This window comes from Manis javanica, chromosome 9, assembly GCF_040802235.1.
Source record: "Manis javanica isolate MJ-LG chromosome 9, MJ_LKY, whole genome shotgun sequence".
NCBI classification, from domain to species: domain Eukaryota; kingdom Metazoa; phylum Chordata; class Mammalia; order Pholidota; family Manidae; genus Manis; species Manis javanica.
The window spans coordinates 9,517,831-9,535,387 of NC_133164.1; the positions used below are offsets into that span (position 1 = coordinate 9,517,831).

Sequence of the window (17,557 nt, forward strand, 5' to 3'; positions counted from 1 at the left end):
ACCTGAGAATTTGTGGTAGGTCTGCAGCTCTGAGGTCTCTTAATTCCAGTCTACTCTACCACCCTCTTCGGTCATTAAAAGTCCTCTCCTTATTTTTCTCTCTCCGTTTTTAATGGAGGCAAAATTCTCATCACATAAAATTTACCATTTTCGTTCTTCAAAAAATTAAAAATAGAATTCCCATATGATCCAGCAATTTCTCTTCCAGATAGATACAAAAAGAATTGAAAGCAGGATCTCAAAGAGACATTTGAACACACATGGTTGCAGTGGCATTATTTGCAACAGCCAAAAGGTGGAAGCAACCCAAGTGTCCGTTGAAATTTGGTTGAATGAACTGTATGTGGTGCATCTGCACAATGGAATATGAGTCATCCTTAAAAAGGAAGGAAATTCTGACACATGCTACAATGTGGATGAACCTTGAGGACATTATGCTAAGTGAAATAAGCCCGTTTTTAAAAAGACAAATAACTGTATGTGGTTACACTTCTGTGAGGTACCTAGAGTAATTAGGTTCATAGAAACAGAAAGAATGGTGGGTGCCAGAGGCTGCGGGAGGGAGGGAATACAGAGTGACTGTTTAACGGGGACAGTTTCGAATATGCAAGGTGAAAGAGTTCTAGAAGTTGATTGCACAGCGGTGTGAACATACTTAACCATACTGAGCCGTATGTTAAGATGGCCACTTTTATTATAATTAAAAAATTTTCAAAACTTGCCACATGTTTTTCAGAATGAAGCAATCCTTGTTAAGTAATGAAAAATGAACCATCTTAAGGTGAAAAACTCAATGACATTTTGTGCATTCACATTGTGGAGGGACCCCCGCCTCCCTGCAGTTTCTCAGCTTGTAATTTGATGAGTGGCTGCAAAGGTTTTGTGGGAGCTCTTCCCATCAGCCCACTCTGGGTGATCACACTGCCCACGGCTTCACTGCCCCTGCCCCCCTGCCTGCCACATTGGTGCCCAAGCTCAGGTGGTCACTGTGGTCTCTTCTCTTGGGCTCTCCCAGCAGCTTCCAAATCAGGTTCTGTCCCCCCAGATGAGCCTAGCCACCTGTCATGACTCCCTGAAAGCCATCACTGCCATCAGTGCCGGAAGCCGGAAGCCTTGCATTCATTCATGACGTGCTTCCCCGCTGTGACCAGTCCGTCGGCAGTATCTGTGTTTTGCTTCCACAGTGCTGCTCAGTTTCCTCTGCCTCTTAACCCCCCGTTCAGCCTGCTGTCTCTGCTCCCTGGGACTGCAGCCGCAGGCTCTCCGTGGACCCTGACATCTGTTTCTGCCCCACTCACGCATTTCCCACAGGGTGATTTATTTGATATAAACAAATATGATGATAACCCTCTGCCACCCAGGTACCCCTGGTTTTTGTTATGGGTTGAATTGTGCCCCGGAAAAGGTGTGTTCAAATCCTAACCCCTTGCACCTCTGAGTGTGACCTTATTTGAGAAGGGGCCCCTAGCATATGTCATCAAGATGTACGTTAAGGGAGTTCATATGGGTGTAGGGGCGGCCCTCCATCCTGTGTGACTGCTGTCTCTGTAAGAGAAGAGACGCAGACACACGCAGCAGGAAGCCAGCCAAGTGAAGACAGGCAGAGATTGGAGCAACCCCGCCGTAAGCCGAGGAATGCCTGGGATTGCTGGTGCCGTCGGAAGACTGGAGAGAAGCATGACCATTTTCTCCCTCAGAGCCTCAGAAACCACCTTGCTGCCCCTTGATCTTTGCCTCCAGAATTAGCAGAGAGTAAAAGTCTGTGGTCCTAAGCCTCCCAGCTCATAGGCCTTTGTTTCGGCAGCCCTAAGAAACTCTTGCGTCCACAGAGCCTGTGCCGGCCGTCTGCTGCCCCTGGGGCAAGGGTGCTTTCCGGCCTGGCCCTGGCCCCTGCTGGGCTCCTTGTAGGTGCCCAACCAGACCTATCAGGAGTCTCCCGGCCCAGGGGCCCTGCCCATCACCTGGGACCCTTACTCCAGCACAAGCCCTGACCTAGTGGCCCCCTCAGATCTCTGCTGAAGGCCCTTAGGACTGCTCTCCCCCGCCTCAAACCCAGCACCCGCCCCTGGGGACCCAACATCCTGCAGAACCCAGGCACCTTCTGGTGACACATTTACTGATGCAGCCATTCACCTGGCAGCCGGGCGTCCAGGAGGCAGGGGTCTGATGACTTTGCCCACCACTGTGTCCCTAGCTGCCAGCAGTGCCTGGGGCCCAGAAGGCCAATCATTACCTCAGGGAATGAGGGAGGGAGACCCTGATTCATGTAAAGTAGGTTTGTAACACTACAGGACAAAAAGCTGTGGTTACTGAAAATGCCCCTTCCTGTCCACATGCAGGTGGGCTTGGCATCTCAGTCCTAATGAGCTGGGGGGGATTGGGAGGGGGACTTAAAAGATATTTGTCTATATTTTCAGGTTCACTACAATGTTGGCAAAAATCTGGCAGATAAAGGCAATCAGACAGCCGCCATCAGATATTACCGGGAAGCTGTGAGGTACTGCAACATCTTATCTGGTTTATATTTATATATATGTGCCTTGTTTAAACTTTCTATGGTTAAAAACCTGTGCCCTTAAAAACCCTAAATTTAAGATATCTTTGCCAATTCCTGAGAGTTTTAGTGAAAACTACAGAGCATTAACAAAGGGCTTGGTTTGTCTCCCCATTTCAAGATTAAATCCCAAGTATGTCCATGCCATGAATAATCTTGGGAACATCCTAAAAGAAAGGAATGAGCTACAGGAAGCGGAAGGGCTGCTGTCTTTGGCTGTACAAATTCAGTAAGCATGGTTTTTATAATTACGTTAGTGGCAAAGAGATGAGCTCTTGCATTCTGGGATCTAAGCCTTTCTTTACCTTACTTATCTTTTTAAAAAATGCACCTCCAGGCCAGACTTTGCTGCTGCATGGATGAATTTAGGCATAGTTCAGAATAGCCTGAAACAGTTCGAAGCCGCCGAGCAAAGTTACCGGACAGCAATCAAACACAGAAGGAAATACCCGGATTGTTACTACAACCTCGGGCGTTTGGTAAGTGTAAGGTGCCCTGTGGCTGCAGAAGAAAAGCTTGTTTTTCCCCCTTATTTTTGATAAAACAACAGTTGTAGTACCCATTCTCACATTATACATCTTACACAGTTCTGTCACATTATCTCCAATGAAAGCAGCTTTCTGATTTCCTTATATGTAACTTTTTAAGCTCTAAGTCAAAAGCAGTTTAATTTGAAATAGCCAAGTTAAAGCCATCACAAAGGCAACAGGTTAAGCAAAGAATAAATTATAATTTTTAAAGTCCCTTGTGCCCTTATAAAACCATACTCCAAGGAACACTTTCTGATAAACATCAGTTTCTCTGTTCTTAGAATAGAAATGAAAACAGAATTTTTAAAAACCCCATAATGTGATTTCTGAACTTCCATCTTCTTCCTCCGGGGCAGCTCGCTCCATCTCCAGGTCGTGCTGAAAGGGCTTTGACATTATTTAATGGAAAGAGAAAATAATGTGTTCCTAAGTGACTTTCTTTTTTTAATGGTTGACATAATATTTATAAAGATAGGGTTGCTTTTTCTTTTTAAATAGTTTATTTCTTTATTCAAATATTAACAGCAGTAGCTAATCAATAAGTTCAATAATCTCAAAATCTGAAAACATATATTGATACATGATGACACAATAGATTCTGTCATTTCTGAAAAGTCTCTGAGGGTGCAGAGCTTAATCACTTAAAGCTCTGGTTTTTCTCAATTAAAAAAAAGAACCACACACACCAAAAAAAAAAAAAATGGTAATGATGAGGGGTGATGGACATGGTAACTAACTGTACTGTGGTGATCATTTCACAATATATACATGGATCACATCATCATGTTGTACACCTTAAACTTACATATGTTACATGCCAGTTGTATCCCAGTAAAGCTGGGGGGGAAAAGGCTTATTTACAAATAGCAAAATTCTTTAAACAAGAATGATTATATTCTCCTTTCAGTTAACCCTCTAATTTGGTTTCAAGAAAATAAATACATGTGTTCATAATATACTTAGTTGAATTAAATTGTTAAAGGAGAACCTTTCTGCTCATTTTGGCCAACCTGGAAAAAATGTTTAGTGATGTGATTTTAAGAGAAGTGTACATAATAATTTTCCAGATTGTATCCAGCCTGGCCCCATGGGTAGGATTGCATCAAAGTCATTTTAAAGAGGTGTCTGTTTAGCCTCATTTTAAAACCCCAAAGCCTCTTGGTCTCATGGAGTCCTTGTGTTATCAAAAGCAGAGGTTCCCCAAACTGGTTGTGCATCCAAGGCATCCCCCTCCATCTTGGGTTTAGGGAATGAAAAGCTCCAGTAGAGGATCTGTATTTATAAAAACAATCCAACAAAAGTCCCTGGTGCTGCCAATACCCTGTTCTTAGCCCTGCATTTGGGAAGCAGATCGGCCTGAGCACTGAGCAGACATACTGACCAGGTCAGAGCAGGAGAGCAGCCTAGAAAACACGAACTGCTTGAAGTTTATTAAAAGTCCAGTTTTGGTTTATACCCTGATGGGCATGCATTTCGCCTGCACTGCTTTGTGTTTGGACTGGGTACCCTGACTGTGAGTTGTGGAGGCACATTTTATAAATGGAAGAAACAAGGTGGCAGGAACATGTGGCCAATGATGATGGAGTTTTTCGTCCCCCACCCACACAAGGCACTTTAAATGGGCAGGTACTGTTTCTGTTGTAAATTTTAAAGTGATGTGGTTTGCATGTTATTATTAAAATATAGAAAACATGTTTGATTTATGATGTATCCTAGGATGATACCATACAGTATACTTCAGTGTAGGAAAGAGAAATTATTTTTTCCTGGTCACAGAGGGAAGGTGACAGTAGTGTGACTGAATCCAGGCAACAGCAAATGTGTGAACAGGAACACTGATAGCGACATATTCCTGTTGTCTCCAGAGCCACTGACCTTGCATGCATTTCTGTTTTATATTTTAAAATTCTGTGCCTTATGGTCTAGTTGCACACATTGATGTTAAAATAGCTTTCTCTGTGAAACCTGGAGATTGGAGGAGAGCTAAGACCGTTCTAGTGATAAGCTGTTGTGGAAGAGGAAAAACCTTTGTCCTCTACCTTTCTAGGTTCTCTGACTGGGGTCCCGCAAATTACACTGATCAAAGACAGATCAGCAAAAGAAAAAGTTTATTACCACATGCCTTGTGCATATATATGGGAGAAACTCAGTGATGAGTAACTCAAAGGAATGGTTAGAACTTGGGCTTATATAGCATCTTAACAAGGAATAATAAACTTGTAGAGAAGTGATAAGACAAAGGAAGAGGCTTTAGGCTTCCAAATACTGTCAGAAGGAAACATACGGAGGAAAATAATGAAGTGAGACTCGTTTGTGTCGGTCCTTCTTCTGTGTGGCCATAAAACTTCCCCTGGAAAGGGGATTTATGGCAGTTGTCATTTCTCTTTTTCTGCTTTTAGTCCAATGAGGGGAGCTCCAGAAAAGCTGCTTTCTGCCTCTGTTGAATCTCAGCTGCCTTCAGTGCAATAATCCCTATGCCAAAATGGTATTCTTGGGGTGGCATGTTATGATCTTTTACATTGCTCTCTGGGTGGGGGGGCAGTAAGACAGTGAAACTTCACCATGATGATACCAATAGAGACCAAAAAAATTCAGTCACACACAAAGTAGGGTGGATCCTTGCAAAGTTAGTGAAGTAAGAATGGGGGTGGGAGCAAACTGAGAATTATCTGAATGCTTGCATTAGGGTCAGTGTTTCTATTTACTACGCCTGTCACACTAGCACTTGGGTGACATATTCTGCTTGATATCCTTGTGACTTCTTTCTTTTTCAAAGAGAAAAGGAGGTAGCTTTTTAAGTTATTGTTTGCAAGGTGGATATATCTGCCTACAGCTTTCTGGGCTTTTTATCCTTCAAGGATCTAACACTTGGCGGTCTTCTTCCTTCCCTAGTAGCTTCCTGTCACTGCAATTCCTTGGGGTTCGGAAAATGAGAATTTATGCTAAATAAGCTCTCTGGAAGAGTTATATCCGAAGAAGGGAAGACAGAATATAAAATACAGTATTTTATCATGTGCTCCAGTCCTTGAAATTCATTCCCACTTCCCTGTAGATTGACTGACGTAGTCAGCACACCGAGGCCTTGCAGCGCTCTTTCTATGGATTGTTTACTAATTATGCTGCCGTGAAATGATCGTCCTGTGCTCCCTTCTGCCAACTCTTCTTGCTTATTTAAAGATTTTGCTCTCCATTGTTGTTCAGTTACCCAGCTTTTGCCTGCTTGACAGCTTAAGAGCATTAAGAGCTGTATCTTTAACAGCTCAACCAACACATTTATACATTGGCAAATGAGAGGAGCTTTTAATAACTTAGAAGTTTGGTGTGTGTGTTTTTTTTTAATCCTCCTTAGCTACTCTTTAGTAATGGGAGACAGAAATGTGTTTTGATTTCTGAGCCCAGATAAGAAGGGAATATAATGCAGTTCTCTTGTGAAATAGGAAATCGAGAAGAGCCCTCAAATACAGGAAATGTATTTGAGACATATTATTGATATTGGAGAATTAGAGTGATAGTCCTGGAGATAGTACTAGAGACAATTCATCATCCGTTATTGGTATCAGTCAGGATCCTTTCAGGAAAACAGAAATCATGCTAAGTTTTTTAAATAGAGAAGATTCAGTACAGGCAATTGGTTGGTTATTGGAAGGCTGGAAGCAAAAATGGAAAAGTGGTATCAATTCGGAGAATAAAGGGAAACCCTGTAATAGGTTGTGAAAACAAACAGGAAGTGGTACCATCAGAATTGAAGAGCTCAGAGAAGGGGTCAGCATCTCAGGTGGTACCATAACCTCAAGAGCTGAGGTCATGAAGGAAGGACCCCTGCTCCCAGCCCCGGGACTGTGGAGGATGGGACGCAGCCGCCTCAGAGACACTGCCAGCAAGTGGAAGGAGAGAGTGGGAGGTTGAGGGAAGGGCTGCTCCCCACCCAGCAATGGTCACCTGTGACTCAGCAGGAACCTAACCAGGAACCAAGTGGCAAAGAACCCTGGGAAATGTAGTTTGCGGAGTAGAGAAGGCCGGATGTAGGGCTAGGAGGTAAATAACGTGCCCATTACCTGTCTGCTTTCTGGAGGGGCAGTTCTTGCTAACTCACCGTTCTCTCTGCTTCCTTTAAAGAGCTTGTTCACACTGTAGAGATGCTATGAGAAACGTAGAGGCCGAGACAAAATAAATTTTACCTGATTCATTCTATTGTTATTTTTCAATAAATGGTAATAATAATAATGGTAATAAATAATAAAGTATATGAAGAATTTAGTTGTTGTTTAAATGAAGTTACTTTGGTTTTCCTGGGAGCGTTAGAAAGAATGTCTCCACAGATTTTGTTCAAGTGACTCAAATGCATGTCACTTGCTAGAGAGAATTGATAAATCAATGAAATATCAAACATAGATAATTAAGTGTTGCTATAATTGAGCAGCCTACATTATTTTAAGATTTTTGAGCTTTTCGTGTCACTTTCTTATTTAAGGGATAAAATACTGTAACTTAAGTTTCTGAGTCTCATGGGAAATTCTGACATCTTTAGCAAATGGATATTCATAAGTTTCTTAATTCATTAAGCCTTTCTTTTTCTTATATAACATGCCCCCTGTTTGCTCTGTGGGTCACAGGGCAAGTCAAAATGTTTCTGTTGTCTAGTGAAATGTAGACTTAACAGTAAGTAAGTCAATAGCCTTAAACTGATACATTGTTACCATTTGTACTTTTTGCCAAGTTAAAGAAACCAAGTTCATTCAGATGAGATGTGCATTTGAACCAAGTTAAAGAAGGCAAGGGGGTCACCTACTAAAAAATTCATCACTTTCTCCCTCGACATGCTTTTATTAACTGCAGATTGAGAACCAGCCATTTTGTATTCCATCACTGGTGTTAACATGCCCTCTCAAAACAAAGCAACAGGTAATTCCTTCCAAAAGGAGGTAGACAGGCTCCGAACTCCGAGGGCTTTTACATTACTGCATAGGACTTTTCCAAAGAGCTTACTGAGTATAAAAGGCACACTTACCGTTTTATAGTAAGCTTGTATGTCGGTAGGAAGAGGCTAGGAGACCATTCTTCACAGGGTGAATTTGACACAGGCAGCTTTTCATCATATTAAATACTTTACCCTTTTAAATAACACCTTTTCAGATGTAGTACATACACACAATGAAATATTATTCAGCCATAAGAAGAAAACAAATCCTACTATTTGCAATAACATGGATGGAGCTAGAGGGTATTATGCTCAGTGCAATAAGGCAGGCAGAGAAAGACAAGTAACCAGTAATTCTACTCATGTGTGGAGCATAGCAACAAAGCAAAACTGAAGGAGCAAAACAGCAGCAGACTCACAGACTCCAAGAGGGGACTAGCGGTTACCAAAGGGAGGGGTTGGGAAGGAGGGAGAAGGGGATTAAGAGGTATTATGATTAGCACACATAATGTAGGGGGGTCATGGGAAAGGCAGTATAGCATGGAGAAGACAAGTAATGACTCTGTAGCATCTTACTACACTGATGGACACAATGGGGTACGGGAAGGACTTGATAATATGGGTGAATGTAGTAACCACAATGTTGCTCATGTGAAACCTTCATAAGATTGTATATCAATGATATCTTAAGTAAATAAATAACACATTTTCAAAGACGGACTGTGTGAAATTTTTCTAAAAAAGACCAATGATTAGGTTTTTTGCTCACCTTTCATTAGTAGTCTGACATATGATTTGACACCTGGAGTCACTAAATGATAGGTTTTACTTAAGAGCTTGTATCTGGGGAACTCGATTACCTGGTTCTGATCTGTGCTCTACCATTTCTAGACCTGTAACTTATGGCAACTTACCTAACTTTTCTCTGCCTCAGTTGGTTCATCTGTAAAATGGGGGTAGTTCTCTGCTTCATTGAGACTGAGGATTCCGTGAGTTAATATGAAAAATTAGAAGCTCAGTAATACAAGTCAGGCTTTTTTATAGTAATGTTTTAGTAATGGGAGTTAGGCTTTGTTTGGTTTCCTTAGAGAAAGTAAAAAGATCAGAATATTGATTTTTGGGGCCCATGCTTTATTCTCAGTACGCAGATCTAAATCGTCATGTGGATGCGTTGAATGCATGGAGAAATGCGACTGTGCTGAAACCAGAGCACAGTCTGGCTTGGAACAACATGATCATACTCCTCGACAATACAGGTACAGACAGGTGAATGAGGGGAGTCAGAGGAGACTGCTCCGTGCCACAGTGCCATTGAGTAATTAGGAAATAGAGATGGCTATGCTTTTTTTCCCAAGTGTTAAAGTTTACAAAACTTTATATGGGGGTGGACATTTTACATGACAAAAATGTCTATTCTAGAAAACAGCTTCCTTTGACATTTTGGAATGTGCGTGTTTGGGGAAAATGACATTTCAGTTAGATTAGTTTGAGTTATGGGGGAAGATGTATGCTAATACCTCATTTCTTCTGGGGCCTGTTATCCAGCAATGCCCATGATCTGGGATGCTCGCGGTACCCAGAGAGGAGCAAGAATGGTTCTGGGCTTATGAAATGCTAGGTCCTAGAGCTCTAAAGGTCACGGCTGTGCTTACAGGAGCTGCCCTCACACCTACATTCAAGCTATAGATTGCTATTTTAGAGGTAATGCTAGCAGCTTCATGGCCTGTTTTTCAGTCTGTAGCAGGCTCAGCCAAATAGGTGTTACTCTGCTCCCCTACTTTTAAAAAGCCAAGAGTCCTGTAAGAAATGATCATTTTAACTCGGCAGAATTTAAAGCTGGTACGCCACGTAAGCAGTGTAGAGAAGAGATAAACACGTTTCTAATGAAAGTATAGAATGTGTATGTCAACAGGATAAACATTCTGTCATTAAAATGTTACTGTGGATACTCTGCTTCTGCAGACTTGTTTTCTCCGACTTAGGTATAACTGGGATCTGGGGAAAAATTAAAACTAGGTTTTATGTGCTTTTACAAAATTTAATCAAGAGTTGCTTGTATATTATATCAGTATTGTGTTAGACTATAGTGGCTTTGCAACTGGCAGGATCGTGTGTGTGTGTGTGTGTGACACATTCTACACAGATTTTCTTAAGTCATTTATTCATAATCATTGTGTACAGTAAACATAAGCCCTATTAACTAGAGAGACTAAAATACTAGTACACTTTAAACTATTTTCTGTTTTTCCATTTTTTACTCACAGGCAATCTGGCCCAGGCTGAAGCAGTTGGAAGAGAGGCACTGGAATCAATACCTGATGACCACTCGCTGATGTTCTCCTTGGCAAACGTGCTGGGCAAGTCCCAGAAATACAAGGTGTGTAAACTGCAGGCCTTGATTTCTTGCAGTCAATGCCAGCACCTGTCAGGAGCTGTAAATGTCACTTCTGCCCAGTTAAATTCGGAAGCAGCCAAAACACTGGGACCCGGGCAGCAGCGCTGGGTGGTCAGCTTGCTTCTTGGAGAAGTTGCCCAAAAGGTGGATTTGTGGGGCCGAACTCCAAATCCTTCCTTATCAGAATTCACCACCAGTGTTCCAACCTGGAGAGGGGAGGAGACGCCCAAAGGGACAGTCACAGCTCGCGCCAGCCGAGATCCCCAGGCCCTGGTGCGAAGCTGTTCAGTCCGTCCTTTGCCTGTGGGCAGGGCTCTGGGTTATTTGTGGGTCTGTCTCCTGCACAGGAAAGATAACGGCCTGTGGAAAATGCAGGACTAGTTCTTGCTGCTTCCAGGTATTCCCTCATCTGGAGTTGGGTTATAAGTCATCTTCCAAGCCCTAGAGGTGTCTGACCGACGGAAACCACAGGGTATCCAGTCCAGGTGCTACGTGGGCTCCCAGGGTGGGCCAGGACTAGACTGTGAGTCAGAAGGTGCATAGCTCCCTGTCCGTTGAAAGGGACTCTGTGCTTCTCGTACCAGTGACCTCAGACCGTGATTTTGAATATCAGAATCAGCGAAGGAGTGTTAGAATACAGGTGCCCAGATTGCTCCCCGCCAGAGATGCTGTCTCCCTCAGCTGGGTAAGGTCAGGAATATGCATTTTTCACAGCATCCTGGGTTTCTGACATAGATGTACAAGAAACACATCCGTGACTTAGTCCTTTAGTGACAAATATTTTCTGGCAGTATCAGCATCCGTGTCTGCCTTGGATCACGAGGCCTAAAGTTAGTGATGAACTCCTATTTGTCTCGTGTTATTTATCTTTTCTGTTCTGTTCATTAGATACCATTATCAGTATAATTTTCTCTAACAACAGTGAGGTATTTTGTGTGTGCTCTTCTCATTTTTGAATACCAGGAAGTTTAATAGCTTCAGTATACATGTTAACATTTCTAGATTTTGCTCCAGAGGTGACTTTTCTAGGGAGTTAGTGTTATTTTTTATAGGTCTCCTTGTGTAGTGCAGGGAAAGGCGGTGAGGAGTGTGGATTTCCCTTCTGAGGACCTGCCCAACCTGAGGTGGGCCGTGTGTGTCCAGTGAGAAGCTACAGTGAGTTGTCTTCAAAAAGTGGCTCATTTATAATCATTGCATTGATTTTTCTACCATCCCACAGCATATCTGGAATTATACTAAAGTGACAGAACCCGGGGTTTATTTGGCTTCTAGTTCACATTGTTCTTTTTTTTCCAGATAAAGTAGAGAATACCCTGTAGAGCAGAATAGAGAAGCGGGTTGCCCGTGCTCCACACATTTTGCATCCTACTTGTCTAGGCCGGGGCTCTGAGCCTAAGATAAGGGAAGAGAAAATGAACTCCAAAATAAGCAATCTCCTATGAGCTCTTCAGGAGGGACATGATGTTATTCCCCAAACCATGCTGTCATCCACCAAGTACTTGCTGAATATAGATATATATATTTTTTTCTTTTTTAACTCAGGATTTTGAATTTTAAAAACTCTGTAGATTTTTCTCTTGTAATGCAATGGTGCCTGTTACTATTGGTCTGCTTCTCACAGCCTGTCCTTGCAAAGCCCTGGGTGGGGTGCTCTGGAGAGGTGGCACTGTGGTGGTGACTTGCAGGGGTAGGGTGAGCTGACTCTCCAGGCCGGCCATCATCCCCTCTAGGACAGGTGTCTCCTATCCATAGCCGACTTCCTCCTAAGCATTGCTGTTTTATATTATTATTACCTTTCAGTGAATCTCTTTAGTGAGCCTGGAGGCTTCTTGAGGTCAGAGTCCTGAGACCCATTTTGGATATCTGCATGTGTCCAGCGTTCTCGTGGGCATTTTACCAAGTGCCCAGCTAGTAGCTCTAAAGTGGCTGGATGCATCCCACCATTGGCTCTAAAGCATTCAGGCTTCCAGAATCCCTTTGGAGACTTTGATGTGTGGAGCGAGGGTTCTCATGGTGTCTGTGTGATGAGGGGCACCTCGTCATCCGAGCAGCCCTTTGACCTACAGTAGCAGTCACTCACCACTCCTAGCTCAGCGTATCCAGCTGGAAAATGGAGATGGCAATATGCAAACATGTACAGCAATGTAATTTATAACTGTGAAATTATTTTATATGTATATATAAACACAACAGTAATTTTAGTTTGGTGATCATTAAATTAAACTCTAAGGATCATTAAAACCTATTCGAATTTTTATTTCTTATTGCCATTTAGTTCCCAGTTTGCACTAATGTGGCAGAGCAGAATATAGAATAATATTTTTCAGTGCTTCAAATGTTGCCTTTCATGCAGGTTCCTCTTCCTGTATCGCCTGTTCTGCCGGCCCTGGAGTCTAAGAGCAGATTGCATCTATAGAGCGGTTTCCGCAGCACCACACATTTATCCCATACCTGCATTAGTTTTTTTTCCACATCTAGAATGACTTGTCTTATTTACCTGTTATCTTTCTTTAACTAGACCTTTAGCACAGTTCAGTGTATTTAAAGTTGGAAACATATCATTACTACAAATAGGAGGTCACTGAAAACAATAATCTTACTAAATCTCAGGGACATAGTGTTTCTGGCCAAGGCTCTGAGCCTGAGGGTTGCCCTCTCTGAGCTTCAGAGGGAGATTGGCAGGTATTAGAGGGGGTGACCCACAGGCCACCACCAAGCAGAGACTTCTGTCAGGACCACACCAGAAGAAAGGAGGGCAAATTGAAGAGAGAATGACTGCCTTCCTGGGTGATTCGTGGTTTCAACTTCATGTCAGACCACCCACACCACCTTGCCTAGTTGGAGTGGTCTCCAGGGGAGGAGGGGGGTCCCTTGTCCTCACTGTACTCGGCTAGGATGCTGCCCTGGCGATGCCACAGTTCTACCGGCCAGCGTGGCCAAAACGACTGCCACCTGCCCAGACCTCTCGCCTGACATGAAGACCCTCTCCTGTTCTCTGCAAGGCCTTTCTCTCCCACGTGTTGCCCTACACCTCTGTCAAGTACATTTTCTCTTTATACTTCAAAATATAACATTATTTTCCCTTTCTGTTGACAAAAAAATCCCCCAATTTTAATGTGAATTTCTTTCTTATCATAAATCAGCTCACTACCTAGTCTTTAGGCATTTCTACAACTCCACAGAAGATCTGTTTATAAACAGTTTCTTACTCTCCGGAACAAGGCCATTAGAAAGCCTGATTTAATAGGAGAGCATTTCCTGGGCTTTGAATACCTACAGACATTTGTCCTAGAGAGGCCTACAGGCAGCCCTGCCTCCAGGGCCCTGGAGCAGTCCCAAGTGCCACACACACGCATCCTCTTGGGGCTGCCCCTCTGTCACCACACAGTGTGTCTGACCCCCTCTTGCTTCCCCAACAAACTCGTTTTCCTCCTGACATGCTTCTTCTATCAACATGCCATCATTTCTTGTTTTCCAAGCTTGGAAAACATCTCCTTTTTTCCACCCCATTGCCTGGTTCATCCTCGACCCCATTCCCTCCCATGTGCCTTCTAGTGCCCTCCCCGCACCCAGGGTTCACGCCCTGCCTTGGCAGGGACAGCAGCCCCCTGCACACACAGCCTGAACACCACCACGTCCTCCAGACCTGACTGACCCCATGTCATCCTGCGTGGTGCCCACACTCCTGAGCCTTTGAGAAATTAAATGAATCATGAAGTGAACCTTGCACCCTCTAGAGAACTCCTTCCTACCCTGCTCTTTTCTGTAAATCACATGTCTCTAGCCAACACTGCTTCATTTGCATGGAGAGGAGCAGTTTAAAGTAGATTCAGATTCCCTGGCCTTCCTATTTCTCCAATTTTAGGTTGAACGGAAATGTTTGAAAATCATCAAAAACAGGGAATTTGCTGAAATCATGTGTGTTATCCCCATCTTTAGTTGGTCCCTCTCCAGTAACATTTCTAAAATGCAATTATTTCTCTACCAGCTTTATCTAAAAGGGTGTGGTTTCAGAAAGACTTGCCCAAATGCCCAGCCTGTTTCTCAGAGTACCACAGGCCATGATAGGGCAAGGAAACGGGTCTTCCTATACTTTATAAAATGCATGATACTCGGTGTGAAAACGCACCTGGAAAAACTCCCATAGGGCACAGACAGAAGGAGCAAACCTGTCCCCAAGCCACTAACTTCAGTTGTTTAAGCTGAGCACGTGATGCCCATTAAAGAGTGCTTGGCCCTTGAGGAACACGGATGTGGATGGTGTGAATGGCTGCATGTCAGTGAGAACAGTCAGAGGTCTTTATTTCTCAGCATCCTGATAGAAAGGGATCAGCCAGGCAGCCATGGGCCCATAACAATAAGGTAAGAAAACACTTGGCCATGCTTAGTGACCCAGCCGGAAGTGAGTACTATCTGGGGGAAATGCGAGGCCACACAAGAGCCAGTTCATGCGCATCGGGCGTCTTTGGCCACAGTCATGTACAGTACTGCAGCAGCTGAGAGGACAGGTGGCTCTCGTCCCCTCACTCTCCTTCCTCATTTTTTCCAGCGGAAGGGGCTGCTTCTGGGTTGCCGAGGGGATTGTGAGTTCTTGGGGGAGGTTAACTAGGCCCCAACCCTATCTTAGGGAATCCTGGAAATTAGTTTCTGATGCTGACTGAAAATGACCATTTCCTGGATGTCCTCAATAGCCTGACCCTTTCCTGATCTTTTGACGCTCCGCTGTGCCCTGTTGCTTGAAGTTGCAGAATTCCACCTGCTTCAGGGAGGCAGGTGGCAGAGCTCGTGAGCATATTCGCCCTCTCTCTGCAGCTGCCCACTTTCTCCCATTGCTTTCCACTGCCCCTCACCCCCTGCCCGTGCCTGTCACCTTTGCCCTGTCACACGCTGCCCCTATCCCCTTCAGCGCTCCTTGGGAGGGTGTGGCCCTGCTGGGCTTTTCAGTATTTCTGGGAAAAGGACGCTGTCGTAGGAAATGCGGATGGAACATTTGAAGACCATAAGCAGCAGTGACTGCATGTCACCTTGGCATCGTGTGCAGTACCTTATTCATTACGTATTTCATTCCTTAGGAATCCGAAGCTTTATTCCTCAAAGCCATTAAAGCTCGTCCAAATGCTGCCAGTTACCATGGCAATCTGGGTAAGGAAACTCTTCAGTTGGAGTTGTATTGAAATCCTATGTAATTTTAATGAAATGGGTACATTTCTGCAAAGTCAATGTCGGGAGAGTAGTTTTTTCAAATCTAGCTTGTATTGGCCTCTGTAATCTGGTCCTAAAATGTGGGTTTTTTAAAGAAATCATTACATTGACGAGGCAGCTTAATGATAGTGCTGTTTCTAACTCTTAATTGTATTACCAAAACAACCCCCAGAATTCCCCACTCAATGTGTCGCCCCCTTATGATAAACTCAGATTTTCTTTCTTTGTATGAAGGATCCTAGGATGTTAAATGAGGTCCTTTGGAAGTTTGCAGTCTCATTTCAGTACCTTTCCCTGCTTCCGTAGTGCATCTTCTGTTACAACCTGGCTCCTCTGTGTTCTTGTGCTCTCTTATGCCGTGGCTAAAAATGCATTTACAATTATTTATCCCCTAGAATTCTTTGCTTCCAATTTTAGGTCTCAATAATTAAGACTTGTAGAGCATAGCATGTTGATGTTTAAAATGCTCAGTCATGTGAATTTTTCACCAAATCTGTTCCCTATAGACTCCATAGCTTCTTATCATGAAAGTCATGAAGCATTAGTAGTTGCTCTTAAGCCCATGTAGAAAGTTAGTTTTACTTACAAAATCACCATACAAATCAGAGGCTTTACCATTCTAATAGTCAGATTTACTTTAACTATCATTTCATGGTCAGAGCTTGATGTTAGAGCCCTTCTTTCCAGGTAGTAAAAAATAAGGTATTATTTTGCCAAGAGGTGCAGAGGAATCTTTATTTAAAGTCAACGCTGCACTTCTGCCGAAGTCAGGGCTCTAAGCAGTGCGGGAGCCCAGGGCTACCCTGCCTTCCTGGATATTTCCTGGCAGCACTGGGAAACTTAATGCAGCCTTCCCTTTACTTCTTTATGCAACAGCATCGCTGTAGGAAGGTGGATCATGCCCAGTGATACGAAGAACTCCAGGAATAACTGGAGGTCGTTAACAATCACCAGGGAGTGTGGTTACAGTAAACAGTTTGCAGTACAAACGATATTATTTTAAACAATTTTTTGAAAACTGCAGAGATTCTATACTGTTTCTTTGTACAAATGCTGGGAATACTGCAAGTTATTCAGAAACATTTCCAATGAGATTCATCTCTTGCTATTACAGCTGTGCTTTATCATCGCTGGGGACATCTAGACTTGGCCAAAAAACACTATGAGATCTCCCTGCAGCTCGACCCCACTGCATCGGGGACCAAGGAGAACTATGGTCTTCTAAGAAGAAAGTTAGAACAAATGCAGAAGAAAGATGTTTGATCCTTTTTCCTTCATTTTTTGAGTCTGTGTGCATGAGTCATATCCTAGTATCATGTGGTTATGTTTAACCATTTAAAAGTCTTAATGTTTATTTGATTCCACTCTTTTTCTATGAAAACAAAGACATGCAAAAAGATTATAGCACCAGCAACACAGTCTTGAATGCTTGATGTGGTTTTTGCATTGAAATTGTATTTTTTCAGACAACTCACATGTGCATTCTAAATCCCCACAATGAACTCTTTTTTAATTAAGAAGAAGAAGAGAAAAAGATGATACAGAGCGACTTGCCACAGATTAGACGTGCATTTGGGATGTGAGAGGTGTTGTGTAAAGACTAGCGCTATTAAATGTCAGTTGTGAACCGCAAAGACAAACTGACTCCTACAATTTATATAAATGTTGAATGTGTCTGTATATTAGAATTTTTATTTAATGACAAGAAAGAGTAAAAAGTAAGATTTTTGGTTTTGTCTTCTTTTTTTAAACAATATCCTGTGAAACTTCATCTATCAGGAAATATATTTATTTGTACATTTACATTTTGAACAGGGCAAATAATGGGGTAAGGAATGGAAATTTTAACATCAGTATATTTATTTATTTCCCCCCCATAGGAAGAAATTCACTGCTGCAATATTTCTTGGATTCTCCAACTTGTGCAGTTTCATAACATAGCAAATTATATAGTATTG

At 42.9% G+C, this 17,557-nt stretch overlaps 1 protein-coding gene across 3 annotated transcripts in view; it reads left to right on the forward strand.

Annotated features, from left to right (window-relative positions):
• The window catches only part of TMTC4 (transmembrane O-mannosyltransferase targeting cadherins 4), a 57,941-nt gene extending 40,613 nt beyond the window's left edge, over positions 1 to 17,328 (forward strand). For 2 of the 3 annotated variants that reach the window (XM_073212397.1, XM_037024890.2), the window contains exons 12-18: positions 2,418 to 2,497; positions 2,676 to 2,783; positions 2,892 to 3,033; positions 9,144 to 9,258; positions 10,267 to 10,379; positions 15,470 to 15,539; positions 16,714 to 17,328. In XM_073212397.1, coding sequence (XP_073068498.1) covers positions 2,418 to 2,497; positions 2,676 to 2,783; positions 2,892 to 3,033; positions 9,144 to 9,258; positions 10,267 to 10,379; positions 15,470 to 15,539; positions 16,714 to 16,862 — 777 coding nt within the window. In that variant the 3' untranslated portion in view covers positions 16,863 to 17,328. The remainder of the gene's footprint in view (positions 1 to 2,417; positions 2,498 to 2,675; positions 2,784 to 2,891; positions 3,034 to 9,143; positions 9,259 to 10,266; positions 10,380 to 15,469; positions 15,540 to 16,713) is intronic. The other variant, XM_037024889.2, reaches the window with a different exon arrangement.
• Positions 17,329 to 17,557: the final 229 nt, after the last annotated feature.